Genomic DNA, 19,911 nt, shown 5'->3' on the forward strand with positions numbered 1-19,911 from the left:
TCTTGATGCGTTATTGGAAACATCGCATGCGTGACATGCAGCAATTGACAGTTTGATCATCCCTAGTGAAAATGTAAAAAGTGTAAAAAGCTCATTGGCATCCTGAAAATAAACATCCAGTTCCACAGAGTTTGTTTGTATCTCGTTCGGTACGATATATCGGCGTTTTCTGCTTCAAATGATGAACGATCACTCCAAACATGGTGCCGAAGCAAAACCAGAGAAGCTCGAGCGTCCCGGTACCTGTGGAGGTGGTGGTGGATCCCAGGAGGCGACTCGGCAGGATAGCATCGAACGAATACTGCAACGCAAACAGAGAGTTTATCAGCTTCCTCGAAAGCAAAAACTTACAAAGTTGTCCATGTATTCGGCGTGCCAGGGACCGGATTGTCGTTGTACCGGGTGGAAGACTCCCGAGGAAAACCGCCATAAAGATGTCGAAGTGGATTACTGCCCAAATTTCAAGGAGGAATGTCGAAACCCGAACTGCAAACATAGTTTGGAGATGCACATATCTCATCTGGGTGATATAAGCGATGATCAAATTAATGAACTGCTGGGAGCGATCGTGGATGTCGAGAATCTGTACATGAGTATGCTGAGGGAGACTGATACTGACACCAAGAAAGTTTATGCCTATCTGTTTCGGGTTTGTCTCATATGCGAACTAGCGTTTTTATGATTTTTTGTACGATTGCCTGTATTTTTAGCTGTTGAGGCAGTGTATTCTCACTAGGGCGCAAGCTGTAATCCGTGGACCTTTGGGAGATCCGCCATTCGAACATCCTTCTATTTCCAAAGCTGTAACTAACTTTGTTTTGCACAAATACAGCCATTTGTGTCCCGTAGATTTAGAAACTATGACGGAGGTTGCGAAAACGTTTCTTCATTGCCTCAACCATTGGAATTTCGAAGCACCAAGCGCTCGTAAAGATCTGAGCCACGAAGATGCTTCAAACTACAAAATAAATTATACTCGCTGGCTAGTCTTCTGTCACGTTCCGGCATTTTGCAGCTCTTTGCGCCACTTTGAAACGTCCATAGTATTTGGTCGTACCTTACTTAAGGCTGTCTATCAGTATGTGTACCAGCAATTACTTACCAAGTGTAAGACTGAGAAAGATCGCATGCCACCGGAAAAACGGAGCATGTTGGCTCAACTGCCAAAATTCCTAGAAGCACTGAAACACGAAGTGATTAATGAAGATTCGCTGATATGGGACTCAAATTTTAAGCCGACCTCATCGTTAATGCTGCAGAAAAGCAAACGTCAATATGAGTCCGCAACATCTTCCAACGGCAAGAAGACGGCAGAGTCGTCCAAGAGGTACAAGAAAGATTCTGATTGTGAGGATCTGTCCGATGAGGTTGTTGTGCGAGCGTTGAAAAGAATTAATGATTCCAACTATACTAGTCGCGCTGAAGTAGTTTTCCCACCGAATGCTCCCAGAGATGAAGCTGCAAAGGCGGAAGAGAATCGACGCGAGATTCAGTTCCATGTGGTAGGGAACTCACTAACGAAACCCGTCACCAAGGAATCAATGCTTTGGCTGTTAGGACTCCACAGCGTTTTCGCTCACCAGCTACCGGGAATGCCACGGGAATACATTAGTCAACTAGTTTTTGATCCGTGAGTTCACATCCACTAATTGACGGGAGTAAGCGTAATTTTTGGATGTTTGTACCTTTTTTTTAGTAAACACAAAACACTTGCTCTGATAAAAGATGGAAGGCCAATTGGAGGAATATGTTTTCGCACCTTCGCTTCGCAGGGCTTCACTGAGATTGTATTCTGTGCCGTTACCAGTAGCGAACAGGTGAAGGGATATGGAACGCATTTGATGAACCATTTAAAAGATTATAGCACCGAAAGGGGTATCAAACACTTCCTCACATATGCGGATGAGTTCGCTATTGGATATTTCAAGAAACAAGGATTTTCAAAGGACATCAAGGTCGCGCGCCATGTTTACGCAGGTGGGATTGTTTGCTGTCATTTTAAACATGTTTTTTTAAACCAACTGAATTTTAGGATACATAAAAGAATATGAAGGTGCAACACTTATGCATTGTGAGCTTCATCCAAGCCTCATTTATACCCAGTTCAGCTCTGTCATACGAAAGCAAAAAGAAATAGTGAAGGAGTTGATTGCCCAGCGCCAGCAGGAAGTCCAAAAGGTGCATCTTGGATTGACATGCTTCAGAGAAGGTGTATGTATATCACTTTTATTAATAACAGTTCGGCTGAAAAGTTTCACTCTCAATGCTGTAACTCACGTATCTCAGCTGCTTTTGACACGTATCCATTGGAAGATGGTGCTTTGTGATTTTCTTCTGTAGGAGCATTGTACCACTTCGACCAGTTCGTTCCATCACTCAGGGAATAAGTGATAATCGCACCAGGACTTTGCATATCCCCCCATGACGGTATCACTTCCTTTATGAAGTTCCTTACCTTTTTTGGTTCAGCAGACCAAATCTCGTTTGATGACCCCCCCTACCATTCATCCCTCGGCACGGGTCACGTAACACCTTGGCTTAGGGGTTTATCCATTACTTTTTTTTCTATAATAACCATGGATAACAGCTCTTACAACCATCCTCCTTTTTTGGGGCTTTGGACCCACTGCTCTGGTTTCAATAGTTTTAGGTTCTTTTTCGGACATGCTACTATAGAGATCCGCCATTCGCAGGCGGAGTTGTGCTTTGTGATAGTCAACTAGTTTTTTGCAGGGGGCGCCATCTAGACGTCAACTTTATGAATTTTTCAGCCGAACTGTTATGCACCCAGATATGGTGAAAGATAATTAATGTAATTTCAGTTGCGGAGCATTCCCATCGAATCAATTCCGGGTTTACGAGAAGTTGGTTGGAGACCACAGTTTCGCGCTCAACGTGCTTCTCGGCCGTTAGAGGAGCCCGTAGATCCTGACAAGTTAGCAAACGCACTCACTGGTGTGCTACAATCGGTTCGACAACATACCGCCGCCTGGCCGTTCCTGAAACCGGTGAATCCGGCTGAGGTTCCCGATTATTACGATCATATCAAATACCCGATGGATTTAAAAACGATGGGGGAAAGATTGAAGAATAGGTGATGGAAACAGTAAAAATTTGTGTCTATATTTCGCCATTTAATTCCGCTTGATACTCATTCCAGATATTACGTAGCACGAAGACTGTTCATGGCGGACATGGCGCGTATTTTCACCAACTGTCGATTGTATAACTCACCAGAAACTGAATATTATCGGTTAGAGAATAAATAATATAACAAGTGCCTCTCATATATATCATATTACTATTGTTTAGGTGTGCGAACACGCTCGATCGTTACTACCAGACCAAGATGAAGGAGATTGGTCTTTGGGACAAATGATGTTCACCCATCAAGAGCGAACTGAGAAGAGATTCTGGTTTGGAGTACGACGAAAAAAAAAGCACCGAAGTGGATGATAAGTTGATGGATGATGCCTATCACAAAGCAGAGTTTGGCATGAAGAGCAAAGTCGTTTCCGCCACAGTAAGGGATGTAACTCCAACAACGGAATTAGGGAATAAGCTAACCGTGTCGGATAAATGTCAGTAAAATGAAAATTTGTAAATATATGTAAAATTTAATTGGAAGGAATAAAGTTCTCATGATAAATTAGTTCTAAAACTAACCCTGAGTGAATATATTTCGTAGCAGTATGTATTAAAGCTACTTGGGCTCTAGTTCATTACATCGAAGATCTGAAGCAGAGATTTACACTAGAATATCGTGTTTACAGTTTCCCTTCAAGGAGAAAAACACTCATTCTCGTCGATCAATTGTAAGATCCGGACGTCTATTGTTCGTGCTCTGTCGGCAGTAATCGAAACTGTTTTTTCCCTTTTTCTCCGCTAAAGTGTTTTTAGTCGTTTTTTGACGTAGAACAACGTCTTTCATTAAGGGTGTCAAATCAGAAAACAGGTCACGTTTTTATGAAATAAAGTTAACATTAAATATTTTCGCCGCGAACGGATTTTGGCGATTTACATACCAAATAAATAGGAAAGTCCCCATGATTTGTTCGTTATGTTATATTTTACAACCCCTGGTGTGTAAACGGTTTGAATTCATGAAAACTAGAAGCATTTCTATTTTGAAGTAATATGCGTCTCGTAAAAACTCTTGTTCTTTAACTAGCTTCCCTAACTGTTTCACAAAGTTCATGTTAGTTCTATGAAATATTTCGCGCTACTAGAAATATTGCAACTATATTGAAATCATCTACAAGAACGCCGATTGATAACCAATCCACTTCTGCTGCATATAAACTACGAGTGTATACGAGCGATGTGTGCCCAACACATGCTCTGTATGTATGGGTAGCAAGAGCCCGTGACCCCGAAAACGTTTTTTTTTTATTACAGAGTCAGTTTGGAACTAACCCAGCTAACCTAGTATCAAAAACGAATTCGCTATTAGTCACTTCAATCGACCAATGTATGGCTCTGTATGCATGCTATGCTAAACGCTTGTGTGACGCTGGTTGATTTACGTTGCCCAACGGTGTCTAGAGGTGCGATTCCACTCAGGCAATACTAAATAACATGTAGCATGATATCTGATACTTGCTAGTATTGTCATTGTCGTTGTTTCCATGCGGTGCCAAAGAATGATTGATGTAGTTATGAGATGTGGAATGATGGTGATGGTGCAACAAGTATATAATCGCATGTGGCCGAGTGTATGTCAATTGCTAAAAAGGTCGCCGGAATAGCGTTCGAGGGAAAATTTAAATGCATGCAAAATGCAATGCAAAGCGCGACATGCGATCAGCTTGTGTATTGTTCTTCGAGGTCAAGGACGAATCATCAGTCAATTATCGTCAACTGATTCTACAATAAGAAATCATTTCAGGGCGACCAAACCATTCTACTAAACAGTTATTTCTATAATTTCGTAGCATTCTAAAATAATATCCGAAGAAATAACAAAATAACAGCGTAGTTCTACGCCAACAAGAACGCCACCTTCTATAATTTTTTTCTTCTTTCGTCGAAAGTGAAATTGCACCAAAAGCAATAGGAATAGCAGGGAAGCAGCACCTCTCTGGAGAGTCCGGATCGGTGACTTATTTATTCGTTCTTTTGAACGCCTTCAACAAAACAGAGAAGCATACAATAGATTTTGCCGTCGCGCTATAGTGTATCGCTATATCATCAACCGTCCTCAAAGGCACCATGGGTTCGATTTCTCTTCATCAACTTCTTCTTTAGTTAATAACTCAACTGTAAAAACGTTCCAATTTAAGTTTGCTATAGAATCCGATAGATGAGGTTCTGACCTATATTCCACATTGTCGAATACAGCTGGGAATGTATTTGCAGCAAAGTTATGACCAACACAGAGAGTCGATGTAGAGAAGCTGATCAAATCACTTACACTCCTTTCATTCTAAGCCCCTCAATTGAAAACCAAATTTCTGTGTTGTTAACTCAAGAATTGGACTCTGATTCTGATGAGGATCACACTACGGGTGCACCATAATGGATCGATAATAGATGAATGTTCAAAAAGAAAACTGTTTTCACCTAAGGTGCATCGTAAGAAAGCTAAAATGACCCTGAAATTCCTGGTTGCAGTAAGAATTTGCGCCGTTACCCAGAGGAGAGAGTAATAAAAACGCTGCCCCTAGATCTTCTCGTAGAAAATTCGCGTCTAAACGAGGATTGATAGCTTTTTCGGACATTGTGGCCTTCATAGTAAATACCCTCTTAGAAGCCTTATGTCTGCCTTGCTTCCATCTTTGAAGTCTTACCTTAAGTAATTGACTGTTTCATGGCCCCTTGTATCAATCATATCTTTCGATGGATAATTCACCTAACGTAGTAGAAGATATGATCACTGTGCTACAATGGAATTTCCGTAGTCTAGTGCCTAAACATGACTCGTTCAAATTTCTACTTCAAAATTATGACTGTGATATATTAGCTCTTTTTGAAACATGAATTCAACTTCCACGATTTTAACATTATTCGCCTGGATAGAGATGATTCTTATGGAGAGGTACTTTTTGGGATCAAAATGTGCTACTCTTTATGTAAAATTCCTCTCCCAGTTCTATCAGACGTCGAAATTGTCGCGTGCCATGTAACTGCACAAAATAAAGAACTTTGCAAAGCTTCAGTATACGTTACTCCAAATAAATACATTAGCAACATTAGTTAACTTTGGAATCTAGTTTCGATTCCCCCAACCCCAGTTCTAATTTTGGGTGACATGAACTCCCAATGTACTGTGGGGAGCGATCATTATGATGACGCTACACCGGCTTTTTTAGACGTATGACTACGTCTTACATTAGGGGGGCCAAATCAGAATACAGGTCACGTTTTTATGAAATAAAGTTAATGTTAATAACTACTTTTGGTGCGAACGGATTTTAATGATTTGCATACCTATCGAATCGGAATTTGCCGCAGTGGGATAACGGAAAGAGAATATTTGGGAAGTAAGCTCCACCCTTGCATAGTGAGTAAACTGTCGCTGGCGTAAAAGTATTGCATCTACTCTGAGGAAAATTCACAGAATCTTTTTGCGCCCGAAACAACAAAGGTCACTTATTCTGTTGGTTTTATGTTTTATGTTTCTCCTCGAGTTGTGAACGCTAGCGAAAGCCATGTATACTTGTATGTACCTACATACATGTATATACACGCATCTATTAATACATATTCTCACATCTATATTCCATACATTACATTAATTAACTAATTTCCTAACTTTACATACAGCCACACTCACCAAGGAGGATAAATTCATTAAATAAACCTCTCCATTTTTCAGCTCTACTATATACCATTAAATTCAAAACCACTATATTTTATTATCTATTCAAACTGTATTCCATTTCATTTCACCCCACCCCACACCCACTCCTCCCCTCTTTCCTTCCCATACCACTCCCAACCCCTTCCACTCCACTAATCCCACCCAAATCCTTTCCACTCCTTTCCTTCCTATCCTCCTGAGAAGGGCCTTTTTGTTTTTTTTGTTTTTGGAACGCGCCTTTCGCTGGGTCACTTGTGCTTCGTTACTGCTTTGGTCCTCGGATCAGTAAATATTTACTTTTCTTTACAGCATATATTAAATATCTTATGAAGCATAGGATCCCTTCCTACCTTCTTCTTTAACCGAGAGTCGAGCGGACAGATCTGATGAGTGATTTTTTTGGTTTCCCTTTCGCCAGTCCCCTCTGGGCTGGTTTTATTGTGGCTCTTCACTGGGCTAGAGGCGAATGAACTGCAAAGTTTAAAGCCTCTTAAAAACAAAGAAAGAAAGAAAGAAAATACATTCATTACGATTTGTTCGCTCGTTGGATTCACATGCAGGCTAAAAAGGGTTCTTTTCAGGATCACAAAATTATCTTCAATCTAAAGAGTTTATTGTTTTGTTATCGCTCGATATCCCCATCTTGTTCGGCTAAACCTTTATGTTTAGCGATTGCATTTGCCACTCGCCACAGCTTTCACACATGTAATTGAACATTTGCGATGACAGTGGTACAGTGTCGACTTTCAATGTGGGGTCATAATTTGGACCCCGAACTCTATGTTAACAAAAATGTCCAACTAAATATGTCGCATTACAGGTCCGTCCAATTAGCTAAATGTCGAGATAAGTGTAAATTACTGTACTTTCATCTAGAAGCAATTTAAGAATTGGTGAAAATCAATAAGCTCATAACAACTGCCAAATTCACATACTCATCATATCCTGGTAAACAAATTATGAAAAAATCAATTTGTGTTTTATTATTATTTTGGATATTGTTTTAGAAAGCATTGAACTGTATTTCCTAAACTCTTTTTTGGAAGGTTTAATGGCCCTGAAAAGCGCCTTGTTTTAAGGAATGGTTCCAATTTAGAAAACTTAGTACTCGTGGTTTTGAAAAAAACCATTTCGAACGCCCTCGATGCCGCCTTGTTCTGGATTTGCCACCAAAGCAGTTTGTATAAACTTTTTTCTTCTGCTACCTGATGCCGTTTTGCGATTGCGTTTGCCACTCGCCACTCGCTGCAACTGCCTGTTGTTGTCTTGATGTCCACCGAACCGAATGTGTTCTGTTCCGAATGCGGGTTTTCTTATCGTCGCGAGCAGCTTTGCCAGCTAACTCGATCACTTCGGCGGCCGAAACTATATAACGCCGGCTAGGTGGACTGGTGCACTGGTACTAACGCGCTCGGCCTAGCTACCCTTGCGGGGAACTCCAGATCAACACGCTTTCCCTTCACTTTTCCTCCTTTACCATGTCCAGACATGGCGGCTTGTGTTGGTTTGTTTATGTGATGTGATGCGAAACGATGTGGTGTACGGTTTGAATGAGAATGATCGTTACGGCAGCGGAGCGGGGATTTTTAAGCTGACTGGCTGGCTCGAGAGTTACGCATGTGTGAGACTGCGACCAATGTTTCGTTCATTTTTTTCTTTTTCCTTTCCAATCGTGCTTCATTCTATTTCGCTGCTGCTCTGGTTGCCCGTTTTGGTCGGTACGATTTGAGAAGCACAAAATGGACCAATCAAAAATGGGCACATAGTGCATTTTGACAATGCTTGATATTTCACAATTATTCAATTATTTATCTCAAGAAAAATGAAATGTTATACGTTATGATAGATCCGTAGATATATTTCCTATTAATTGATGCAAAAACCTTTCCGATCTATTGAGAAATGCTCGAGTTATAAGCGTTCCAAATCTTGCATTTTTTCCTACTTGTTCAGTGCCTAGATTTCCATTTCACCCCCTATATCTTCCGGTTAGACGTAGTCCTACGTCAAAAACGCGGTAACTGGCGTAATTTCATTGAAGATCTTTATCGTGGAACCTCAGTACGCACCTTGTGGAGGGCAGCTGGACAGATGTGGACTTCCTGGAATTGGAAATAATTTCTTGTACAATTTGTTGTCAGAAAAGCACATGAACTTCACCCTCGGACAACTGACAACTCCCAGAAATAGTTATATGGGTCTACCCCAAGGCTCATTTTCATGTGAAAGATATTGACAGTTGTTTGACAGAACAATGCACGATAAGACAGCTTGCAGATGATGGTGTGGTTTCCGTCAGAGGTCCCCATGCCGAAAACTTGCAAAGATCATTGTGAAATTCACTAGATAACTTGTCTTTTTGGGCATGGAACCTCGGGATCGAATTCTCACCGCAGAAAACTGAACTGGTAGTGTTTACTCGAAAGTGGTTTCCAGCCCAATTGCAACTTTTGGGCAGAAGCAATCATTTGACCAATCATTGACCTTCAAATACCTACCTGTCTGGTTTGATTCAAAATGCACTCGGAATACCCACATTACGTATTTGAAGCAAAAATGTCAAAAGAGGGTCAAATTTCTCCGCTCGATTTGCGGCACGTGGTGGGGATCTCATCGGGGAGATCTCATAACGTTTTGTAAAACACTCATTCTATCTATTTTGGGGTATGACTTTTTCTGCTTTCTCTCAGCTAAAATTGGAACGAATTCAATATCATTGTTCGCTTATAGATCTCGGCTGTATGCACTCAACGTACAACATGAGTCCCGAGGTTCTGACAGGAGTAACACCTCTACAGAGCCGATTCTGGGAACTTTCTCTCAGAATACTTGTGAAATACGGGGTCACGGGCATACTTTTGATTGAAAACATCGAAAAAATTCTTCATCTAAATATACAATCTCGATTTATGAGAATTTATCACCATTATATTTCGTCAGATATTTGTCTTCCATCGTGCTCACTCCACCATCAGAAGATCTTCAATTGAATACGATCTGTCGATGAAACAAGCAACTCTTGGGATTTCAGATCAGCTTCTACCAACGTAAACTGCAGGAACCTTGTTTCGTTTATGTTGCTAAGCTAACAGCAATCGACTTCGCATTGGGTATGACCTCCAACGAGCCTGAAGACCATTACTTCATTTTCTCGGATAGACTGAGTTCGCTTGAGGCTTTCCAGTCAGTGAAAATCAGTAGGTACTCATCTTATTTCCTCACAAAAGTGAGGCAGCAGATGAGTGCATTGATCGAAAGATCTTATAAGATAACCTTTGTATGGGTTTCCTCTCATTGCTCAATTGCTGGTAATGAGAAGGCGGACAATTTGCAAAGGTGGATGCCCAGGAAGGCGAATTGTTTGATAGACAGATTTCATACGATGATTTTTTCCAAGTTCTCTCTTGAGTTGGAAAAACGATTAGGACACTGGAAGTCTTGGGCGGTGGTTATATTCAATTATTTCAAATGTTCCTTCGAGAGCGTGGTTCAAAGGTTTGGACGTAAGTCGTGACTTCATTCATGTAATGAGTAGACTTATGTCCAACCTCTACTCGCTTGATGTGTATCTCCACAGAATAAATCTTGTTCAAAGCAATGTCTGTCGTTGTGGAAACGGTTACGATGACATCGATCACGCAGTTTGGCAATGTACGGGTAATTATGCAGCTAGCGAGTTCCTCTTTGAATGCCCTCGAGACCCAAGGAAGACAACCCTATGTTCCTGTTAGAGACGTGTTGGGAACTCGTGACATCTGCTATATGCAGCTGAGCTATATGTTTGTGAAACGGTCTAGTATAAGAATTTAATGCTTTTGTGTTTTTCTTTTTCGTTATTAGTTTGTTTGTCTATCCCTGGTCATTATGCACAATGCTACAGTGCGTGCGGCAACTCTCGGTAGAGACAACGATACTTCATATCCATATCCCTAACCTGACCAGTCCCACAAAAATTGTATCTCCTCTAATCTTGAGTCAACCGCGAGTAATCGGTCGAATCCTACTAAACATAGAATTAAGTTGAAAACAAATCTTGAATTAGCGGCTTCGCAAAACTTATGCGATTGAGCCTTAAAAATGAATGAATTGTAAAAAAAAGAAACATATCAAAATTGAACTATGAAGAAATATGAAAATTGAATTAAAGAAGAATTGTATTTTTTTTTCATTTTATTACTACGGGAGATTGGAACACAAGGCGTATAATTGACAAAAACGTAACAAAAATAAATTTTATTTAATTACAATACAACCAATTTGTTTGTGCACCAAATGGAAGTAGAAAAGAAAATTCAAAAACATAGAACACGAACTGATAATCCCCTCATAGCAAATATGTGTATGTATACATATATTATCAACAGCAGCCTGAGTTCGAGATTAGACGGTGTGGTATCAGTTCCAGTAGAGGTCTTCCGATGAGCTGTACGTGAGTGATAAAGTAATAAGAATTAGTTACAAGAGTTACAGAAGTTCCTTTTTTGTAAAGTTGCTAAAATTGCATTTCGAAGAGAATCAAGGAATCCAGAAGTTCTGATAGTTAGAAGTGAAACATTGAAAATTTAACTTCTCTCAATTACATAAGCTTCACGCGCCTGTGTCACGTTCTCTCTACGAGCAAGGGATTCCTTCTACGTCACGTAGTTGGACTTCCATTCCGTGCATACAAACAGTTATAGAAAACAAAAGTGATGCAACTAACATAGTTATGCTCGAGCATGCGCACTAAACCATAAACATCAGGGAGCCTTGCAACATATCGGTGTGTTGGTCTAATCTATGTGTATAAAGATGTGTGTATAAAGAACAGAATACAGGTAGTGTTGATACCGTCACATTTCTAAACAAAGTGCAACATATGACTGTACCATTTTACGACGAAGTTTGGTGGTTTCTGTCCAGCAGTGACGCAGAATAAATACGAGAAGGATTTCGTGTGTGGAACTCTCCCGCATCTTGAACGATGCTCAATGGACAGAAGTGGCAGAAGGTCAAATGTTATGTTTTGTATAATAACTCTCGAAGAAGCTGATAGTAAAAAGTAATACCTCAAGATTAATCTTTTTGTGCCTTGCTTGTTATACTACGTCAGTGTACTTCTGATGAGAAGTATAGGGCAAATCTGTTCAGTTCGGAGTGTAACAGCAAACGATTTGGACGGTCGAGTAGTGGTCGCGGATTGATAATCAAACGTTTAAAGGTGAAATGGGAATATAAAAGTCGGAAGTTGTGGCTCACGCCAAAGTTTGAAATATCCACTTATAAATTGTGAGCTTCGAAAATAGCGGTTCCGGCATACAACAATCGAAGCAATATGCCTGAAACAATGCAATATGAAATACTGGAAATTATTCCAAAAAAGGAAATCTTCAAAGTGTATCTTAGGTGTATCGTTGCAAATCTCATCCTTCTCATAAAATGGCTGTTCGAAAGTGTGAAGTGCCGCGTGAACAAAACGACTATTATACGGAGAGCAGTTGAACAGGTCGAGTTCCCTAACAAACAGCCAAACTTTATGACGGAAATGAATTTGGGACGACACTCATACGTGAAGCTGGAGGTAAATGATACATTATCACACAGATTGGTTTGCAATTTGGAGTTTAAACTTTGAACTCAAATTGAAGCACCTATGTATGTAATTGGATTTAACTCGCGGTTTTCAAGTCCTTAGTTCATACCGTAATTGTGATGACACATTTGTGTTCACCGTTATCACAGTTAGGAACCGTGGCATGTTGTTTGAGATAATAATGTGTTTTTTTTTATTCTTCGTATAATCGATTGTGTGGTATTAATAAGTTGTTTTTCGTGATTTCAATTATTCTTCTTTGAACTTCTAGGACCACCTTATAAATATGAGATAGTGTAGAAGGTTGATACATTATTGGAAAAACTATAGATTTATTTTTGTATTTCTTTCCCTGAAAATTAGCTTTTCATACCCTTTTTATAAGGTGGTTCAAGACGGACTCCACAATTTTGAGGGGATCGTGGCGGGACTGAAAAGAGGGAAAGAGAGACCGTTGCCGCGCTGCTGTATTCTTCTTGAGAACCCATTTTCAGTTTATTCAGTATATGGTTTAGTAAGATCAGCATCGGAGTTTCGTGATCCGCACCTTCTATGAAAACATTTGTGAAACAAACCTTCTATGAAAACATTTGTCTGTAATTGCAATACAAACATTTCAACATTCCACACACATCGGAGTTTATTTATACATTTACCACTAGGTGACCTGCCGAACATCGTCCCGCCCAAAATTATTATTTTGATATGAATTGTTCCGAACAATCACGTTTTCTTACCGAGCGAACGTTCGTGGGTTCCATTTACTATCAATTTCCTATTACTTCTGTCAAAACTCACCACTATAATATAAATTTATTTTTAGACATAATTTTCGTTCAAGATTCTTGATTCACTTGCAAATAAGGGGCTGTCCACATACCACGTGGACAACTTAAGGGGGGGGGGGGGGGTGGTGGTGTAGGGCGGATAGGAGGTAATGAAATGTCCACGCTTGTCCACTAAGAGGAGGGAGGGGGTTTAGAGTGAGTCCACGTGGACAGGAAGAATACATATTTTTTAAATATAATCACCTGTACATTCAAAATTAAATAAAATCTGTTACATATTCAAGAATTTCAAAATTCTCTGTATTTATCAATAAATTATCCTATGACTAATTGCTCGATCTCGAGAGCAGTTAGTCATAGGATAATAATGTCGGTATAGAAATTTTCACAGTATTTTAATTCCGTCAATTTCCAGGAATCAATAGTGCAATTCCAAATGAAATCGTTCTAAAAATGCGGATTTTACAAAAATATATATTTTTGATTCGAATAAAAGTTTGTATTCCGTTTGGGTTGGATAAAATATGAGTTTTCCACAGTAATTGAGAATTTTTGAACTCAAGTGTAATTTCAGTAAGAGAAATTTTTGATAATTGATATCTCAAAAACTATGAGTCGTACCGAAATAGTGTCTTAGAAAGAGTTATAGACTATTGATGTTTAAACGTGAAAAATATACACTGAGAAAATTGTTAGTATTCTTTTTTTTATTTCCAAAAAATACTTTAATTTGCAATATCTAAAATATGTATATTTTAATTTTTTCATAAAAAATAAAAGTCATGTAGAAAATTTAAAAAATAAGTCCAAGATAATAAAACTATTTTTGAAGAACTTTGTGGAACATCGAATTTTTATGAATTTTCGAAACTTCGAATTTTTGTACAAACATATTCAGTCACAAATTATGAATCCTGATGTGATTTAAAACAAAAAAGCTCATTATTTATCTCCTTCTAAATGTAGTCATTCAGATATTTGAAAAATATTTCCATTTTTTTCATATTAAATCGGTTCTTTTATAATGTTGAAAAACTCATGTTTTGTCATTTGTCAATTTCATTTGAGATTGTTCAATATTTAAATTTGTATGAGATTGTCCATGCACCACTGTTCGGAACAAATGAGCCAGTATTCTAATAAAAATATACATGGAATTAGGTAGCTGATTCGGAATATTTCAGGAAATTATAGAGGCCATCCTGATGCTGTTGAAAACAATCTTCTGCGCATATGGTCAATTTTCAACTAGGACAGAGTTGTTGAACTTTTCTTGAGCTCAATTTTATGCCTTGGACTGACTCTAATATAGAAAGCACTCTACATATAATGATTATGCTGCTCATTTGAATGATAAGAAAATTTTGAATAGAATGTAGTTGTAAAAAATTCAAATTAATGGAACCAATTACTTTTCAGAAGTAAAGAAAAAACTTAATGTTGTATTTTTTTGGGTAAAAACCCAAAACAACAGAATTTTATGCAAAATTTCCTCATCTTTCAAATGAATGAAATTGAATCGTGCTAAAAAAGGTCTCAAGGAAAGTTCAATAATTGTTTCTTAGTTGAGATTTGACCATAAGCGAGGAATGTTTTTTTCATCAAATGTGATCCTCTATCATCTCCTGAAATAGTTTGGATCAGCTACCTAATAACAATATTTTGAACAGATATAAACGTGTTCGTTGCTTTATTCAATTAATGAGAAAGTTTGAACATTCCTTTAAATTTTCATAGAAAGTGGATTGATTTCTCAAAAACTGCTTTCAATCGGGCAGCAGATTTTTTTTTTTTATTAAATCGTTTATTTTTACAGGCTCAGTTACATAAGTTTAAAGGAGCCAAACTCCTATCTGTATAGTTACAAGTATATATAAACATTTTTTATTAATTCTAACGTTAATGAAGTAGAGAACCGATTACTCGCGGCTTGCTCGAGTTTAGAAGGGTGACATTTTGTTTCAGGAAAAGGATGGGATATAAGGATATGTTGACAATGTTCACACTCACATTCGCACTCACATTCATCATACTCAATTCTTAAGCCTATCTTATATCTAACATGTATTTACATTTCACCTTATTCTATTGTTAGTAAGAACGGATTTGATTTCTCGCGAAGGAAAAGGAAAAGGAGAATAGAAGGATATAAGGACAATCACACACGAAGATCGATAGCTTTTAGGAAGACATATATTTGGGACATGTAATCAAGGTCTAACCGAGCCAACACATCTCTCACCGGCACATTGGGCTGCCTTCCTCTAGCCCGAAGAGAGTTTTCTAAATTCGATCTGGCAACAAGATACTTCTCGCACGACCAAACAACGTGTTCGATGTCGTGGTAACCTTGGCCACAAGCACAGATATTGCCATCGGCAAGATTAAAACGAAAGAGTAGCGCGTCTAACGAACAGTGATTGGACATGAGTCGGGAGAAGGTGCGAATAAAGTCCCGACTTAAGTCCAGACTTTTGAACCATGGTTTGAGGCTAACCTTAGGGATAATCGAGTGAAGCCACCGGCCCAATTCATCTTCGTTCCACTTACGTTGCCAGTTAGCGATGGTATTTTTACGGACTAAAGAATAAAATTCATTGAAAGCGATTTGACGCTGATAAATATCGCCTTCAATTGCACCTACCTTTGCTAATGAGTCAGCCCTCTCATTACCCGGAATTGAGCAATGTGAAGGGACCCAGACAAAGGTAATGACATAACAGCGTCTGGATAAAGCACTCAAAATTTCTCGTATTCTCTCAAGGAAGTACGGCGAGTGCTTTTCCGGCCTCACTGAACGGATAGCTTCGACAGAGCTCAGACTATCCGTTACAATGTAATAGTGTTCAACAGGTCGTGAGGCGACGCTGTCCAGCGCCCAGTGTATCGCTGCCAATTCAGCAATATACACTGAGCAAGGATACTGAAGACTGTGTGAGGTGCTAAAAAATTTGTTGAACACTCCAAATCCGGTGGACTCATTCATAGAGGACCCATCAGTAAAGTACATATTATCACAATTGACACGCCCATACTTTGCATTGAAGATCGTAGGAACGATCCCCGATCGATGATAATCTGGAATTCCATGGATTTTCTCCTTCATGAACAGATCAAAATGTACAGAGGAATTGATGTAGTCAGGAAAACAAACACGGTTGGGAATATACGAAGAAGGATCAACCTGCATGGAGATGAATTCATGATATGAGCACATGAATCCTGAATGAAAATTTAGCTCGATAAGCTACTCAAAATTTCCGATCACCAATGGGTTCATAACCTTACACCGGATGAGGAATCGAAGAGATAATAAATTGAAGCGATCTTTTAGTGGGATTACGCCTGCCAAAACCTCGAGACTCATGGTATGCGTTGAGGGCATACATCCCAACGCAATACGGAGACAAAGATGAGATGTGTTTTGGCAGCTGATTGAAAACAGAAACTGCCATACTCCATCACTGAGAGAATAGTTGTTCGATACAACATTATAAGATCTTCGGGATGGGCTCCCCACCATGTGCCGGTAATTGTACGGAGAAAGTTTATTCTTTGTTGGCATTTTTTACTCAGATACCTAATATGGGTCCCCCAAGTACATTTGGAGTCGAACCATACCCCAAGATACTTGAATGACATAGCATGAGTGATCGGTTTACCCAAAAGTTGAAGCTTTGGTTTTGCTGGTCTATGCTTCCTAGAAAAAACCACCATCTCTGTTTTCTCCGTGGAGAATTCGATCCCTAGCCCAATGGCCCAGGTTGAAAAATTGTTCAAAGTATCTTGTAAGGGTCCTTGCAGGTCGGATTCGTTTGATCCTACGGCAGACACCACTCCGTCATCTGCAAGTTGTCTTAGGCTGCAATTTTGTGTAAGACAATTGTCGATGTCGCTTACATAGAAGTTGTACAAAAGGGGGCTTAAACATGAGCCCTGGGGGAGGCCCATGTAGGAGACCCGATTTACTGTCGAATCCCCGTGAGAAAAATTCAACTGTTTCTCACAAAGCAAGTTATATAACATATTATTCAATAGAGGCGGCAGACCCCGAGAGTGTAATTTGTCTGACAAAACCTCTATTGAAACAGAATCAAAGGCCCCCTTTATGTCCAAGAATACTGAAGCCATTTGTTTTTTTTCGGCGTAAGCCATTTGAATTTCTGAAGAAAGCAACGCAAGACAATCATTCGTCTTCTTGTCCCTGCGGAACCCATATTGTGTATCTGAGATTAAGCCATTCGTTTCAACCCATCGATCAAGGCGAAACAAGATAATTTTCTCCAACAATTTCCGTATACAAGACAGCATTGCTATTGGGCGGTACGAATTGAAGTCGGACGCGGGTTTTCCGGGTTTTTGAATAGCTATAATTCGCACTTGTCTCCAATCATCTGGAACAATATTATGCTCCAGAAACCGATTGAATAAATTCAACAAGCGAAGTTTCGCCACATCAGGGAGGTTTTTTAACAAGTTGAACATAATTCTATCCGTTCCTGGAGCCGAATTGTTACAAGAAAGAAGAGCAAGAGAGAATTCTACCATCGAAAACTCGGAATCAAGATCGCACCTATCTTGTGGTATATCTCGAACAATTTTTTGCACAGGAGCGGAATCGGGACAAACCTTTCGTGCAAAATTAAAAATCCATCGATGTGAATATTCTTCGCTTTCATTCGATGAAGAGCGATTTCTCATGTTTCGAGCCACTTTCCATAATTTTTTCATTGACGTTTCTCGTGACAAACCTCCCACGAAATTTCGGCAATAAGCACGTTTTTTCCCTTTGATCAAGTTTTTGAATTGATTTTCAAGGTCCAAATACGTTTGAAAATTCTCGATGGTTCCACGTTTCCGAAAAGCTTTAAATGCGTTCGATTTATCCTGATAAAGCTTGGAACATTGGCTATCCCACCATGGATTGGGAGGCCTTTGACGAAAAGTGGAGCCTGGGATGGGTTTCGTTTGAGCGCGAACCGCGCTGTCATAGATCAAACGAGAAATGAAGTTATACTCCTCCAATGGAGGCAAACCATCTCTGGAATTGATGGCTAGAGCAATTGCGTCCGCATATTTTTTCCAGTCAATGTGTCTTGTGAGGTCATATGCCATGTTTATAGATTCAGAAGAATTCGACCCAATGGTGATGGAAATTTTGATTGGCAAGTGGTCACTGCCGTTGGGGTCCTGGATTACATTCCACTTGCAATCTAACGATAGTGAATTCGAGCAAAGCGAGAGGTCAAGAGCACTTGGGTTAGCAGGAGGTTTAGGTACACGTGTTGTTTCCCCAGTGTTCAAAACGGTCATATTGAAGCTGTTACAAAGGTCATATATCAACAATGAACGATTGTCGTCGTACTGTTCCCCCCAGGCAGTTCCGTGAGAGTTGAAGTCTCCCAATATCAATCGTGGCTCAGGAAGGAGTGAGCACATGTCAACAAGTTGATTGCGGCTAACCGCAGCTCTCGGAGGCCAATACAAGCTGACAATACAGAGGTCTTTGCCTCTGATGTTTGCATGACAAGCAACAGCTTCGATCCCTCCAATAGGTGGAAGGTCGATTCGAAAAAATGAGTGGCACTTATTGATTCCCAATAGTACCCCTCCGTATCTGTCATCGCGGTCCAAGCGTATAATATTAAAATCGTGGAAAGAGATATCATCTCGCGAAGAAAGCCAAGTTTCGGACAGAGCAAAAACATCACAATTGAAGTTATGAATTAAAAATTTGAATGTATCCAATTTAGGGATAAGACTACGACAATTCCACTGTAAAACAGTGATATCTCCGACCTCTCTATTTAAATTAGACATCAAGAGAGATAATCATTGCAAGGAGGGGCCATGTTTGCATCAATTGTTGCAAAATTGTCTTTAATACTGGAAGCATTGAAATGACAATGGTTCTGATGGAGTCGGAAACATTAAAACACTTGAAGATTTGGTCCAAAAGGTCAGACAACTTTATAAATCCCGATTGGGAAGTTGAACTGGACGGAAAAACAGGGACAGTTGGGGTTTTTGATGTCCCCTCGAGTGCTGGGCCATTCGAAGGTGAATTATTCCCACGGAAACCAGGAGGAACCTGATTTTGCTTGTCCGCTGCACTCGATTTTTTAGGCATGCTAACAGGGGGTATCACCGGAGGGGCTTGTCCTTGAACTTTGGGAGTGGTCACATTTTTGCGCCGGGGATTCCCTTGGAAAATGAACGGTGTGCCCCCGTTAGCTGTGTCCGCTTCTATTTCGTCAACGGGCAACGTGGCGAAGACATTTTGTGTGTTGATTGGTTGTTGTTGTTGGGCCAGTGGAGAAGCGCCCTTTAAAATATCCGCAAAAGTGCGTTTCGAGCGTTCCTTCAAAGAGCGCTTCTGTTTCTCCCAGCGACTCTTGTAAGTTTCACAAACTGAGAGCTCGTGTGGGGATCCCCCGCAATATGGACATTTATGCTCAATCGCACTGCAGGATTTCCCCTCATGTTGCTCTCCGCAAGTGGCACAGCGCTCCTTGTTGACACAATAATCTGAAGTGTGACCAACTGACTTGCATTTTTGGCAAGTCATGGGCTTTGGCACGAAGAGTCGCACAGGCAATCTCAATTTGCCCACCATGACGTAGTCAGGTAGAGCGGAACCAGCAAAAGTTACTCGGAACGAGTCTGACGGCGTGAATTTAGTTTTTCCCTCTTCTTGGGATACTTTTCCTAGTTGGCGGCTGTCCAAAATTTTAACACCTACCAACGGG

The 19,911-nt window shown here is 39.9% G+C and overlaps 2 protein-coding genes across 2 annotated transcripts in view; both read left to right on the top strand.

The window, feature by feature from the left end:
* LOC129779424 (histone acetyltransferase KAT2A) lies at positions 1-3,649 on the top strand. Its single transcript, XM_055786892.1, has 7 exons — positions 1-649; positions 711-1,630; positions 1,697-1,977; positions 2,033-2,211; positions 2,823-3,094; positions 3,161-3,253; positions 3,313-3,649. The coding sequence occupies exons 1-7, from the start codon at positions 179-181 to the stop codon at positions 3,377-3,379; spliced, it is 2,283 nt and encodes a 760-aa protein (XP_055642867.1). The 5' UTR covers positions 1-178; the 3' UTR covers positions 3,380-3,649.
* A 7,539-nt stretch (positions 3,650-11,188) lies between these two features.
* The window catches only part of LOC129776061 (epoxide hydrolase 4-like), a 34,970-nt gene continuing 26,247 nt past the window's right edge, over positions 11,189-19,911 (top strand). Inside the window, exon 1 of the mRNA XM_055781444.1 lies at positions 11,189-12,362. Within this exon, the coding sequence (XP_055637419.1) occupies positions 12,117-12,362 (246 nt within the window). The 5' untranslated portion in view covers positions 11,189-12,116. The remainder of the gene's footprint in view (positions 12,363-19,911) is intronic.

Source organism: Toxorhynchites rutilus, chromosome 3 (assembly GCF_029784135.1).
Source record: "Toxorhynchites rutilus septentrionalis strain SRP chromosome 3, ASM2978413v1, whole genome shotgun sequence".
NCBI classification, from domain to species: Eukaryota; Metazoa; Arthropoda; class Insecta; order Diptera; family Culicidae; genus Toxorhynchites; species Toxorhynchites rutilus.

What these genes read in the sequence shown, in the direction of transcription:
- LOC129779424 (XM_055786892.1), top strand. Translation starts at nt 179, where the DNA reads ATGATGAACGATCACTCCAAACATGGTGCCGAAGCAAAACCAGAGAAG. An exon ending in CGCGCGCCATGTTTACGCAG is followed by an intron (nt 1,978 to 2,032) that starts GTGGGATTGTTT and finishes ACTGAATTTTAG; the next exon opens with GATACATAAAAGAATATGAA. An exon ending in GGGGAAAGATTGAAGAATAG is followed by an intron (nt 3,095 to 3,160) that starts GTGATGGAAACA and finishes TACTCATTCCAG; the next exon opens with ATATTACGTAGCACGAAGAC.